We start from the raw sequence: 14,405 nt of genomic DNA, 5'->3' as shown, positions 1-14,405 counted from the left end.
CCTGGATGTTGCGGACACAGCAGCACGCTCCACAGCTAGGGCAGTGGTGATGCGAAGGGAGTCCTGGCTCCAGACTTCGGATATACCGAGGGATCTGCAGGCAAAGATAGTCGATCTTCCCTTCGACTCGCAGAAGCTGTTTGCTGAATCAACTGACTCGGTCCTTCATTCTAGTAAAGATTCAAGAGCCACACTTAGAACCCTGGGGATTTACACCCCTCCATACAGAAAGAAAACGTACTACCCTCAACAAAGACGGTACCAGTACCAGCAACAGCTTCCCCAGTACCACAGGGGTTACGAGCAAGGGCGACATCAACAGCACCAGCAGTACAGAACTCCCAGGTGACGTTCCCAACGGAGCCGTGCGTCCTCGGGGCAGGGCCAAAGGCCACAAGTTTGACACACAGATCCAGGGCTGCGCCATCACTACCATCGCACAAGGTCATCCAAAGCGGCTATTCCACTATCGGCTCCGACCATTCTACGACCAGTGGCAAAGGATCACCACAGACAAATGGGTGCTGGAGATCATAGCCACAGGGTACGCCATCCCCTTCCAGTCGCTCCCACCGCCACGACCTCCACCGAGGCCCCACCTCCAGGAGGCCTCCTACATAGCGAGGCTCAAGCAGGAGGTGGACCATCTCGTGCTCATAGGGGCAGTGGAAAGAGTGCCGGAGCAACTGCAAGGAAAAGGGTTCTACTCGAGGTACTTCCTCACGGAGAAAAAGACAGGAGGCTGGAGGCCCATCTTAGATCTTCTAGGCCTCAACCGGTACCTGCGCAAGCAACGTTTTCGGATGATCACAATCGCTTCCATCCTTACGGCACTGGACGATGGAGATTGGTTCGCAGCCCTCGACTTACAAGACGTGTATTTTCACGTAACTATCCATCCGGCTCACCGACGATTCCTCCGGTTCATGGTAGGCAAAGAACATTTTCAATACAAGGTGCTACCGTTTGGCCTCTCCTCGGCCCCCAGAGTCTTCACCAAGACCTTGGCAGTGGTGTCAGCCTACCTGCACAGACAGGGGGTATTTATATTCCCGTATCTAGACGACTGCCTACTCAAAGGGGCCTCGAAGGAGGAGGTACTACGCATGATACGCGTCACAGCAGGCACGTTCTCTTCGCTCGGCCTGGTGATCAATGTGGCAAAATCAAAGATAGACCCCACACAGGACATAGAGTTCATAGGGGCACGCATAAATTCTATTACAGCGAGAGTGTATCTACCAGAGACTCGCTTTCGGGCCATCGGCTCCCTCGTGCAGGTCATCACCTACAGCCCTACGGTGCCGGTCCTGACGTGCTTACAGCTGCTGGGCCACATGGCAGCGGCGACGTTCGTAGTACAGAACGCCAGGTTACACATGCGCATCATGCAGCACTGGCTGGCGAGCGTATACAAACCGGCAGCACACACCGTCCACAGGGTGGTGTCGCCCACAGCAGAGGTGCGCAAATCCCTGCAATGGTGGGTAAACCCCAAGAACTTGCTAACGGGTACCCTTCCACCAACCACAAATATCGGTTTTTCTTACTACAGATGCCTCCCTCATAGGGTGGGGAGCACACATGGGCGAAGAGGTGACTCAAGGGCTGTGGTCCTCCATGGAGCAGTCACTGCACATAAATATACTGGAGCTCAGAGCAGTGTTCAATGCCTGCAGACACTTTCGAGACCATGTACAAGGCACAGTTGTCGGGATCAGTACAGACAATACCTCCACCATGTTTTATATAAATTGGCAAGGAGGAGCTCGGTCCCGTGCCTTATGTGCGGAAGCAATCCGGTTATGGAACTGGTGCATCGCCAACAATATAATCTTGAAAGCCTTGTACTTACCAGGCGCTCACAATGTGAAGGCAGACCAGCTGAGCAGGTGTTTCGCACTCACGCACGAGTGGCAGATCTGTCCCGATCTGCTACGACCGATTTTTCACGCATGGGGTTTTCCCCAGATAGACCTGTTTGCCACTCAACACAACAAGAAGTGCCCATGATTGTGCTCCAGGGCAGGACTGGGATGGGGGTCCCTGGGGGATGCATTTGCGATCTCGTGGAGGGGCCCCCTGCTTTACGCTTTTCCTCCCACAGTGCTGATCCACAAAGTCTTGCAGAAAGCCAGGAGGGAAGGAGCCTGAATGATCCTGATAGTCCCAACGTGGGATCGACAGCAATGGTTCCCCCTACTCCTGTGCGTGTCGGACCGTCCACTGATGCCCCTTCCGGTGGCGCCGGATCTGCTCACGCAAGCCCAAGGGTCCATAGTGCATCCGCACCCCCAAGGTCTGCGACTACAAGCATGGTTAATCCATGGCTCAGCTCCCTAGAGAGCACATGTACGGAGGAAGTGCAACAAGTCCTAGAAAGTAGCAGGAGGACTTCCACCAGGAAGACCTACAAGCAGAAATGGACTTGCTTCACGGCATGGTGTTCTACCAAACAGCTAGCCCCCTTTCGGTGCCTATACCTGTAATATTAGAGTATCTACTGGACCTCAAGAGAGGAGGACTCTCACTATCCTCGTTAAAGGTCCACCTTGCCGCCATTTCGGCGTTCAGACACAAACAGGAAGGGCACACGGTGTTCGCCCATCCCGTGGTTACCAGGTTCCTCAAAGGGTTGGTAAACCTATACCCCCCTCGGAAACCACTTCCACCTTCGTGGAACTTGGACCTGGTGCTTAATGTGCTAACGGGACCACCGTTCGAGCCTTTGGCCATGGTTTCCCTCCGTCTCCTCACGATAAAGACGACCTTTCTTCTCGCAATCACGTCAGCTCGCAGGGTGAGCGAGCTTGCGGCAGTTATGGCAACGCCACCCTGCACTGTTTTTTCCAAGGAGGCGGTAACCATACAGCTGCATCCAGCCTTTGTTCCTAAAGTTTCTTCTGAGTTTCACATTAACGAACCTATTGTGTTACCCTCGTTTTATCCAAAGCCTCATAACTCTAACAAAGAGGCGCGCCTACACCTCCTGGACGTGAGGAGGGCGCTAGCCTTCTATATAGACAGGACCAAGTCCTTCCGGAAAACGGATAGACTCCTAGTCTCTCTCGCTCCCAAATCAAAAGGAGAAGGTCTCTCTTTGCAGAGAATCTCGAAGCACATCGTATCCTGCATAAAAATGTGCTACGAACTCAAAAAGACTCCTTTACTGGCCACTCCCAGGGCTCATTCCTCTAGGGCGGTGGCAGCATGAACAGCCTTTTTCAAGGGCGTTGTGCTAAAAGACATTTGCAGAGCGGCGACCTGGTCATCCTATGACACCTTCGCCAAACATTACGCCCTTCACAGGGTATTCCAGGAGGATACCCGTCTCTCAACAGCGGTCCTCTCGGGGACAAGCTGCACATAATCCGATTACCCACCTCCTATCTTGGGTTACTGCTGCGTAGTCACCTAATGTGGAGCACCCACGGGGACACTCGAAGAAGAAAGAAAGGTTACTCACCGTAGTAATGGTGGTTCTTCGAGATGTGTCCCCGTGGGTGCTCCACTACCCGCCCATCCTCCCCGCTTCGGATCTCTGTTTAGTGTTTTGCAGGAGCATCTGAGGTGGTTGGTCAAGGAACTGGTGGGGACCGGATCGCGCACGTGGCCAGGAGCGCGCAAGGGAGCGGCGCGCACCGGCGCATGTGCGGTCCGGCAGAAACTGCTTGGAAGATCCGATCTGCGGCGCCGGTCGAGCCCGACACCTAATGTGGAGCACCCACGGGGACACATCTCGAAGAACCACCGTTACTACGGTGAGTAACTTTTTTCACCATGAACAGTCTCTTGAAATATGTTAACTGCTTAAGCTAAATAGTCTGCTCCACCTCCTATTAAGCTACAAAACCGAAGTCTACAATAACGCTTCTTTCAGTGGAACTGTTGCTAGGGTGTGTGAAAAATCTGGAACTGTGAGCAGGGTACTTATAGTGACCTTGACACCCCTTCCTCCGCCACACCCCAATGTCAACAGTGCTATGTTGGCAGGTGAACATCTCCTGTTGATATAGCTACAGCTTCTTCTGGAGATGCAGTTAGAGCATCTTCACTCGAAGCTACAGTGACACAGCTGCAAGTTTCTAACGTAGACCTGCCCTGAGTTTCGCATAGCTGAAGAGTGCTCTGTAAACTTCAAAGCCTCTTTCACCGACAGAAGATCTTACCTCACCCATCTTGTATCTCTAGCACTGGAAGGGATAATTAAATTATCCAGACTTAAGAACTTTTCATTCTGTTTTTCAGGACTTTGTATAGGCCTTGTGAGATGGCTTAATTAGTGGGCTCATTGCCAAGTGTAGATCCTGTTTGGAAAAGGTAACAAAAGCAAAAGTGATTCACAGCTTTTAAAAGAGAGGTGATTGAGTCAGCCAAGTGACTGGAATGTGCGTGTCTTAGGGGAGAATAAGACCTTGGAAGAGTGAAACTTCAAAATTTGAATGATGGTTCTTGACTGCTCCCTCAGACAGGTTGCTGATAAAGCTATATAGTCTTATTTACTCATAAGAAATATGACTGTGGGGCTCTCTGACAGGCTTATTGGTAGGGCCAGTGCCCCTCCTGGGTTTAAGGGATGATAATGGCAAATAAGCATATTGCTTCTACATGTGAAGCGACTACTTCAACTCGGGATGAAGGAGCTTAACTGGTTAACCAATAAGTTGATGCTTGTAGGTTTGTGTTGCCAGACTCTCTGCCTAGGATCTTACCTGCTGGCCAGGGTCCCTCTGGGCTGCTGTTTCTGCAGCTGGCCAGTGGCAGAGCCCACGTGTGCTAGTATGGCTGCCACTGGCAATGCCCAAGGTGCAGTGCAGGCAACCAGGACCCTGTGCTTGGAAGCACCCCTCCAACACAAATGTTTGCCAAGTAAAGAATAACTGATTATTGTCATAACCTTTAGAGTTCTTAAAGTAATAGAAGGTGAAACCTCTGTTTTTCATTAGTGTTTATAGGTAGTACTGTAATTGAGCACGAACGCATAGGTCAGCTACTCTGCCGTTTGGCTTTGTCAAATACAAGTGCACATTTGATACTGTATTGACATCTTTTTGTATAGTCACTGTCCTATTGTGACTTTTTTTTTTCCCCCCTCCCCAGGTCTCAGAAGAACAAGGTCAAGAGAACCCTGTTGATCATGATCCAATTCATGATCAGAGTTGGTACTTGGATAGATCTTTGAGGAAGCGTCTCCATCAAGAATATGGAGTTCAAGGCTGGGCTATTGTGCAGTTTCTAGGAGATGTAGTTTTCATTCCAGCAGGAGCACCGCATCAGGCAAGTACCAAAGATACTATTATTGAATTGGTAATTTTAGATTTCTAGACATATGACTGATAACTTTGTTCCCTCTCAGGTTCATAACTTGTACAGCTGTATTAAAGTAGCAGAAGATTTTGTTTCTCCGGAGCATGTCAAACATTGCTTTTGGCTTACTCAGGAATTCAGATATTTGTCACATACGCATACAAACCATGAAGATAAACTGCAGGTAATGTGCCAGTTTTCAGCTTTTAAGAAAATTATACATATGTAGCGTCAGTACTAACTGCATATTATAGATGTGTGTTAATTTTGTTAACATGCACTAATTGATTTTAAATTGAATTCTGGAGAATAACTCTTTAAAAGTAATTGAATTTTCTGTATAACTTTTTTAGTAAAACCTTAAAGTTTTATGCAGGAAATGTCTTAAAATTTTGATGTTTTCTGTATTTCGTTGGTTTTTTGTAGCTAAAGAACTGTAGTAATCCACAGTTCTAAACATCACTCACTAAACACACATTTTGTAATATAATCATAAGATAGAAATATCAAGACTCTCTAATGGAATCGCACTGATGGTAGCCAATGAAACTGTGGGGAGAGAGACCTAGGGGCTCTGGAAGAGGACATATTAGTATTGACAGAATTATTAAAAACCTGTGAAACTTCCACTCAGGAATGTTACCTCCCAAGTGATTGCTAGACTGCATAGCACAACACAGATCTGAAGATCAATTTTCATTCAACTGCTTCTACACATCAGTCTCACTTGTTTCTCCTCCACCCTCCAGGTCTTATATTTTCATCCTCATACTGAACAATCACTATGCAGCTTTAACTTCAGGTGTGTTTGCAGTGCAACGTTGGGTTCACATGTGCAGATGCAGTTCAGTACTATACATAATTAGATTAACCAAAATATAGAATAGTCCTCAGCATGGATCACTCAGTCACTGAGATACTGAGGATAATATCTCAAGTAGCCACTTATACCTGATTCCATACCTCACTTAATTGCACAGACCATTTATAATGGCACAAAGAAGCATATAGAATGCAGCCTTCAACAAGGTTGGACCTCATTAATGCCTTGGTTTGGAAAAAGTCAAAGCCTTTTCTCTCTACAATCTAAATGTAGAATTTTCCAGGCTGACGAGATGAGAGCTTTTTCTTTTCCTATTTAAAGTGGCTGACTTCTTGTTTCCTTTTAGGTGAAGAATGTCATATACCACGCTGTTAAAGATGCAGTTGGGATATTGAGAGCTAATGAATCGAGCCTTAGCAAACTATCAAATGGAAAGCCTTAACCATGAACTGTGGAATTGGAAAATATTGGAAGCCATTTAAACTAGTCCATCAGACCTCTGTGTATGCTGAGATTTATGAATGTTACCTCATATTCCTTTCAGCAGTACCGGAGGATCATGGTACTTTATTCGTCTAATGTTTACAAACCTGTACATGTAGTAATATAACAGACTCTGGCAAACTGTGAATGCTCATTTGCAATAGAACTTTATAAGGAGAAACTCTCCAAGCTGTACAAAGATACCTCCTGTAGACTGACTCTGGAAAAGATGTACACTGGAAATTCCAAATTATTCATTTGAAAAATCTTAATCAAGACATGGTGTAAAACTAATCAGTTTTTGTAATTTTGCTTTTTTTGGGGGGGGGGGGGGGGGTAATGAAGTTTTGATTTAATAGTCAAGATGAAGTGTACTGAGAAGCAGTTCTTACGTTTTTACATTAATGCAAGACTAGCATCGAAAAATAGAATTAAAACTAATGTATATTGGCAAGGATGGAGACTAACCATCTTCAGTTAAATGTGTATATATATTTTGAACTGTTAAATGAAAATGGGATTTTTCATTAAAAACTCCCCTATTGAAATTCATGTCCAGCTCAGCTGGTACTTGCACTCCTTTGTAACTGTTCTAATAGTGAATACGCTACATATAGCACTTATTTTTGTTTTAAGAGTGTTCCTTTTCCAGCCTCTCTCTTTGTTGACCCTCTAAATTGACTACCTGACACAATGCTCAAAGTTAGACAAAAAGGCATACTAAAGCAAGGTGTTTCAGTGTAGAAACTGTTACCTTGTACTTAAAGATGTATGGACTAAAAACCTGGGCAACTGGAAGTTTAAATTGCATTTAATAGCACTTATACAATCTGGGTTCACTGTTTTGATTTTAAGTACTCTCAAGTTCTTATTCCAATATGATTACTGTAGTTTCTGCATTAGAATGAGACCCCACTCTAGATTATGTTAATGTAGTTTTCAAGGCTGTGTGTTGGACAGACCATGGAGTATGTCCATACAGCACAGAACCTGCAGCTGGCCCATGCCAGCCTGCTTGGGCTGTAGATCTGGTTCATTACTGGGTAGGCTTCTGAGCTTGGGCTGGATCTAGGCTTTGGGTCCCTGCTATCAATTGGGGGATCCCTTTTTCTTCCAGGCAACCCTTCAGCTATCCAGCCTCACTGTTCAAAATGCTTCTCTAAGATTCTCTTTGTTCAGTAATTCAATCCCCCTCATTCTCCCTTTCCTTCTTTCACTGTCAACAGGTTTTTGGTGGTAAGTGGGGGGAAAAAATGCCTATTGTCACACTGATCTCTATCTCTACATTGGATCCCTTTCCCCTGCTTGTTTTGTTCTGATTGTAAACTCTTTGGAACATGAACTGCATCTATGGCTCTTAAAATCTTTTCTGTGTGTGGATATCATTCCAGTCTTTGATGCACATGAACCATAAGGACTGAGGTGATCATGAAATGACAGATCTCCTGAGCCTTAGTCTGTTCTCTCTCCTTCCTTTCAGAGGAAAGTGGACTTCTAAAAAGATGATTTTAACGAATTACAACTGGTAGTTTTTTCTTGTCATGTGACCTTAAGGAAAATTGGGGTGCAGGAGAGCTTACAGTTTCTCAGAGATTTAATGTTGAACAAAAGAGTAAGCTAAGCTCCTGCAAAAAAAATAAAAAAAAAAACTGTAAGAGGCCACTGTGGCTCCATCAGGACCATTTTGATGACCAGGGTGGGGGGAATAATTCTGTAGAAAATGGAAACATGGATAAATTGGTCTGGCTGAGTACCAAAAAATTGCACAAACATCTAGACACAAATTCAAACTTAGTCTTTTAGTGCTACAATAATTAATTTTCTGTGTTGGAATGAATATTGACTTTGCCTTGCCTGGCCCAGCCCAGCATCCATTCCATTCTAAACCTGAACAACCTGATGTGAAGGAATTGTTTTTTGTACTTTCCTGTTACCTAGCAGGTTGCCTGAAGTATGGCAAAACATAAATTCCCAACCTCCTGAGATTGGCATGACACAGCAGTAGCTGCAGCCTGTTAGTAAACAGGCCAAAGGTGAGAACTGATGTGCACCTATATTTCAAATTTATTGTAGGTTAGGACACTTGTTAAACAAAAAATAGGACTACTGAAGATCAAGAGCAACAAACTAGTTATGTTCTCGCGTATATGACTGTAACCAAAGTTCTTTGAGTGGTGACCCCTATTTGTATTCCTCTTGAGATTAGGGCATATATACCTGGAGATGGAACTTTTTAAAAATAGTATTCATCAGTGGTCTGCACGTGCATTCTTATATTGCCTCATGGTTCAGCGTTAGGATTTTTGCTTTTTCATTGTTTTTTATAACTAAGGATTTTGACACTGCCTTGGTGATCATCTTTGCCAATCTCCCTCCCTCACCCCCAACTTGTATGTAAGGGTGGTGGATTAGTCCACAGATTCAAAGTTCTTTTTGGAGTGATTGCCCATGTCCATTCCATGTTGGGTGTGTGCGGGTGCACGCCTTGTTGCCAGAAGCTTTTTGCCCTAGCCAGTGAGGCGCCCCCCTGGAGTGGTTCCGATATGGCAACCAATATATGCACTGCATCTGTGTCCCTCCCGCCACCAACACGCGCGCTCAGTTCCTTCTTGTCATGCTGCCGGTCATTGGAGCTCTTGCTTTCTCTGCTCAATTCTTTAGTTAGTAGCCTGTTGTAGTGTAAATAGTTTTAGTACTTGATAGTCAGTCTTAGCTGAGACAGGGCTTTCTGTCCCCCTTGGCACGTCAGCGCTGGGGAATGCATGGCTCCCCAGGCTTAGACTTTGTTCAAAATGCGGCAAATGTATGCCCAAAAGTGACCCCCATTGCGGGGAAGGACGCTTGCGTAATCGCTGTCCAATTTGTAAGGCCTCTTAAGCCCAGAACTTTGAAAGATGGGGCCCAGTGCCTTGAAGTCCTCTTAATGGAGGCAGCTCTTAAGCCTCAATCTCCAGCAGGAGCGAAGAGTGGGGCCTTCTCTGTGCAAAGTGCTCTGGCACCGAGAGCAGGTGCAGGCACCATTGCCATCTTGGCGCCATAGGAGTCAATCTCCGGTGCTGATGAAGAGGAGGAGGCCCGAGAGGCGTCGTTCGCCAAAGTCAAAGCAGGGTGGCCTCAAGTCCAAGACTCTGGTGCACGCTACCGAAGGGCAGGAGGCTTGTCTATTGAAGCTGGTGTGGAGCAGGAGCCCGCAGGCACTGGACTTGCTCTCCATGCTGGGGGCATTTCAAGTGGCACAAGGACTTACGCAGATGATGGGGCCGGGTCCTTCTCCATCTATGGAGGACGGGCACTGTTGCACTGAAACAGAGTGAGCAGAGCTCATGGATGTGACACCAGTGCCAACCCCTGCGCTCACATCGACGCCGGCACCAACACCATATCGGTGCCAAGTGTTCTAGTGCCAACCCAGCAGACTGTGGGCCAGTTTCAGGTGCCTTATACTTCAGCACCGGCACCATCCTTGGCACGCATGACATCAGCGCCAAGTCTCATCAGCGCCAGGTCCGACCACACTGTGGTCATCTGCCTCTAAATCCCATTGGAGTCTGCCTCCTTTTATTCGAGCTCCGGACGGAGTGGGAGCTTGAGAAGGTTGCACCAGAGCAGTTGCTCGGACAATACGGGTTGGCCACTGGCTTTGCAGACGATGCTGCAGTGGCCCTTTTGGACCCTGTGGGCATTTCACAAGAATCAGGGCCAAGCCGTTGGAGTGCTTTTAATGGTGCCGGGGGCCACGCTGATCCCATGCTTGGCACTGTTGGTGTCACTGGGCGCCCCACCACTGGAACAAAGATGGGAAGTGGTGGTCATGGAGCTGCTTCCACCTACTTCGGCAGTGTTGACCCCGGTGGTTCCAGCATCATCTGTAATTGTACGTACGGTGCTGATGGGGCAGGCACTAGCCCAAGCACTGGCATCAACTCAAGTGTAGGGAGAGGTAACAGTGCTGTTTGCACCACATGTGGCGGGGCTTTTCTTGTCATCTGCTGCCTATGACAGCTCTGTCTGGTGCTCCCTGGTTTGCCCATAATTTCCAGGCTGGGGTCCTGGGCAGATGCCATCAGCATCCCCTGGTCGGGCAGGCTGATGTATGCATTCCCTCCGATTCTGCTAGTTCATGGGGTCCTCCTCAAGATTCGCTCAGAAAGGGCATTGATCATCTTGGTGGCACAGCATGGGCCCGTCAGCACTGGTACTCAACCCTCCTGCACCTGTCGATCCGCAAGCCGATGACATTGCCAATCTAGTCTGACCTGCTGATACAGCAAGAGGGGAGACTGCACCATCTCTGTCTCCAGTTGCTGCACCTCATAGCACAGATACTCCGCGGCTGAGGGACTGGGAGCTGGCCTGTTCGGATCCCATAAAGCAAGTATTTTTAAATAGTAGAAATACCTCCACGAAAGTGACGTATATGGCAAAGTGGAAATGGTTTTTGGTGTGTGTGTCTTGCAGAGGGCTATCTCCCTCACAAGCTCCCATCCTATTGATTTTCGATTACCTGTGGGGTGTGGTACAGGAGGGTTTGTCCCTTTCCTCCGTTAGCAGCTGAGTGCACCCTATCTCAGCCTTTCACTGGGGTCATGGAATGTCTTCTGTGTTCTCAGACCCTGTAGTCAAAAGGTTTCTGAAAGGTTTAGAAAGAATCAAGGTCCAATTTCAGGCAGCACTGCCGCCGTGGGATCTCAATGTGGTGTTAGCCACGCTGATGAGGGGGCTCTTTTGAACTTCTGGCTCCCTGTGTTTGAGTTACAAAACACTATTTTTGGTGGCAATCACATCAGCCAGGAGGGTATCCTGAGTTGAGGGCACTTTGTGGCCCCTTGTACACTGCATTTCACAAGGATAAGGTTAGGCTGAGACCTCACCCCATGTTTTTGCCTAAGGCGGTCTCCACATTTCATGTTAACTAAGACGCTTCCCTGCCTGTATTTTAACCAAAGCCCCATGCCTTCCTGAGGGAGCAATGTTTACATACCTTGGATGTTAGAAGGGTGCTGGCCTACTTTATGGATAGGACTAGGCCCTTTAGAAGAATGCAGCAACTTTGTGGCAGTTGCTGATAGGATGAAGGGCCTCGTGGTCTCCTCCCAGCAGATTTCTTCCTGGATAGTGATGTGCATCAAGGAGTGTTACAAGCTTGGCGGCGGGGGATGTTCCTCCTTTCCAGTTAGGTTACACTTCATGAGAGCGCAGACATTGTCTGTGGTGTATTTGGTGCAGGTGCCTATCCAGGACAGCTGTAGGGTGACCACCTGGTCCCCAATTCATACGTTTACAGCACCTTATGCTTTGTTGCAGCACACAGGGGAAGATGCTACAGTGGGCAGGGCTGTGCTGCAGTCCATTCAGGGCTCTGACCCCAGCTCCTAGGCATTGGCTTGTATTCACCCAGCCTGGAATGGAGATGAGCAATCACTCAAAGAAGAAGAAAAGACAGTTACCTGTTCAGTAACTGGTGTTTTTTGAGATGTGTTGCTCATGTCCATTTCAAAACCCTCCCGCCTTCCCTGCTATTGGAGTAGCCAGTAAGAAGGAACTGAGCATGGAGGTGGGGACCTCACAGGAGATTTCTCAGGTTTATGGTAGTTGGGAACCACTATCAAACTCAGCTGCCTTTTGGTCTGTCTGGGTGGGTGGTGCATATATTGGTTGCCATATCAGTGCTGCTCCAGGGGGCACTGCATCAACCCTATGGCTACTAGCGAGGGCAAAAAGCTTCCAGCAACTGGGGGTGGGCCTGTGCATACCCAACTTGGAACGGACATGAGCAAAACAGCTCAAAGACCACCAGTTACAGGAGAGGTACCTGTCTTTTTGTGCTGCTCATCCTCACTCATTTTTCATCAGCTAGTACCAGCAATGCTTTTTATACTTGGTGGAAGCCCACATCACCTTCTGGTGCAGAATCTGCCCCTCCTGTACAGGGAGAGGCCAAAGCTGAATCTGAGACACCTTCCCTCACTTCTGTCTTGAGGGGCCCCCCCAGTTACCATGGAGCTTCTGTCCAGATCTACTGGTGCTGGTACTATAGAACGTGTCTGAGCCTAGCCATGAGTCACTGATGTATGCATAAGCATGGCAGTAAGTCTTTCTAAATCCAGGAAGGATGCTCTTAAAGTCCACTAGTTCCAGTCACTAAGCAGCCGTGGGCACCAAAGGTGCACAGGTGAAAAAGGAGACCACTTTGCTTACCAGATCTGCTGGTTCTGGCATTGGACAGCTGTGTCCTTCCTGTCTTGGCTCTGATGGTTTCCCATGAATTCTCAGTCCTGAGGACAGATGCTTTCACTTGTTATAATCCTATCCATAGGGGCAGTGGAGCAGGTTCCTGGGGGGCAGACTTCTATTCCCATCATTTCCAACTCCCCAAAACCAAGGGTGGGGGCCAGGGAAGTCTGACTTTCTTGACTTGTGAGGACTCAGCAAGTTCATGAGTATGTTGGAGTTCTTAGACCTCCCATTCAAGCTATCAGCTTTCCCCAGACTGTTCATTTGCTGTGTCAACAGCCTTCCTTCATGCAGGAGCAGGTATAGCTGTAGCTGGATGAGTGGTTGTTCAGGGGGTGCACCAGGGTGTAAGAGGAACTTCAGGTTTGGTTAGTCACCTAATTGGCCATCCAGAGAATAGAATTCATGGGAACAGTGTTGGATTTAATGTAGGCAAAGGCATTCTTGCCAAAGTCCCAGTTCCAAGCCATGAGGAGTATTGTTCAAAGCCTCAAGCAATGTCTGATTGTTACTGCAAGGGGATGCCCGAGCCTCTTGGGCTGTACAGCAGCCTGCCCATAAATAGGCTGGTGTGCTAGGCAGACTCTGCCACATACAAGCATGGCTCACAGGGGACTGATGCTGTTCATCAGCTTGGATTCAGTAGGGACAATGCTGGAATATGTACAAGAGGGGTAGCTGAGTTAGTCTGTAGCTTCAACCATGTCCTGTGGCTGCTGAAATATGTACTGCAGTCCCAACAATGGGGGCTAGACCTTCTAACAGTATGCAGAGGAGGCCCATTCACCAAACCCAGCTGTCAGTAATGGACATGTCAGCTTGGAGAGTGAGAGGGGCACATTTGGGAGATCTCCATACACAGGGCCTATGACCAGAGGATGAGCTGTCCCTACATATCTATCAGAAAGCTCAGAGCAGTGTGAGCAGCACACTAGACCTTTCTAAATGCTCTAAGACCAGTGCTTGGTCATGACCATCAACACTACCATGTTTTATGTCAACAAGCAACATGGAGCCCACTTCTCCCCCTCAGGAAGCCCTTCAGCTATGGGAGATCAGGATGGGCTGTCTCCAAGGGAATGGAGCAGCCTGTCTTCCTGGAGTGCAGAACAAACGAGTGAACCAGCTCAGCAGATAGTTATGCAATCATAAGGGGGCCAGCTGTCAAATTTCATGGGCTCCAGTTTACAAAGATGGGGTTTCCCAGATCAATCTGTTCGCCACCAGCAGCAATAAGTGCACCATGTTCAGTCCTCAGTCTTTACTTCTCCAGTGAACTCTGACCTGCAGCCCTCTTTTTCCTACAGGCCACTTTACCTGTTGCCGTTACTTCAATGAGCAGGGGTGGTGAGCTGGGAGCCATGATGGGCAGATGCCTCTTTAACCCTATTCCATGAGGACAAAGGCTCACTAGGACTGCATCCCAAGTATCTACCAAAGGCAGATTCCCATTTCCACTTCAACCAACCCATACATCTACCTACCTTCTTTCCAAAACTCCCATACCTCAACTGAGGAACAGCAGCTTCATTCCCTGAATTTCTAAGGGGTTTTGAGG

The 14,405-nt window shown here is 47.8% G+C and overlaps 1 protein-coding gene across 1 annotated transcript in view; it reads left to right on the top strand.

The window, feature by feature from the left end:
* KDM3A (lysine demethylase 3A) overlaps positions 1-6,911 on the top strand; it is a 48,444-nt gene extending 41,533 nt beyond the window's left edge. The window contains exons 23-25 of the mRNA XM_074991687.1: positions 5,101-5,277; positions 5,357-5,491; positions 6,477-6,911. Coding sequence (XP_074847788.1) covers positions 5,101-5,277; positions 5,357-5,491; positions 6,477-6,572 — 408 coding nt within the window. The 3' untranslated portion in view covers positions 6,573-6,911. The remainder of the gene's footprint in view (positions 1-5,100; positions 5,278-5,356; positions 5,492-6,476) is intronic.
* Positions 6,912-14,405: the final 7,494 nt, after the last annotated feature.

The sequence above is a fragment of the Carettochelys insculpta genome, chromosome 4, assembly GCF_033958435.1.
Source record: "Carettochelys insculpta isolate YL-2023 chromosome 4, ASM3395843v1, whole genome shotgun sequence".
In the NCBI taxonomy this organism is placed as follows: domain Eukaryota; kingdom Metazoa; phylum Chordata; order Testudines; family Carettochelyidae; genus Carettochelys; species Carettochelys insculpta.
Note: the sequence above shows the minus strand (reverse complement) of the source record. Positions and strands in the feature narration are given on the sequence as shown.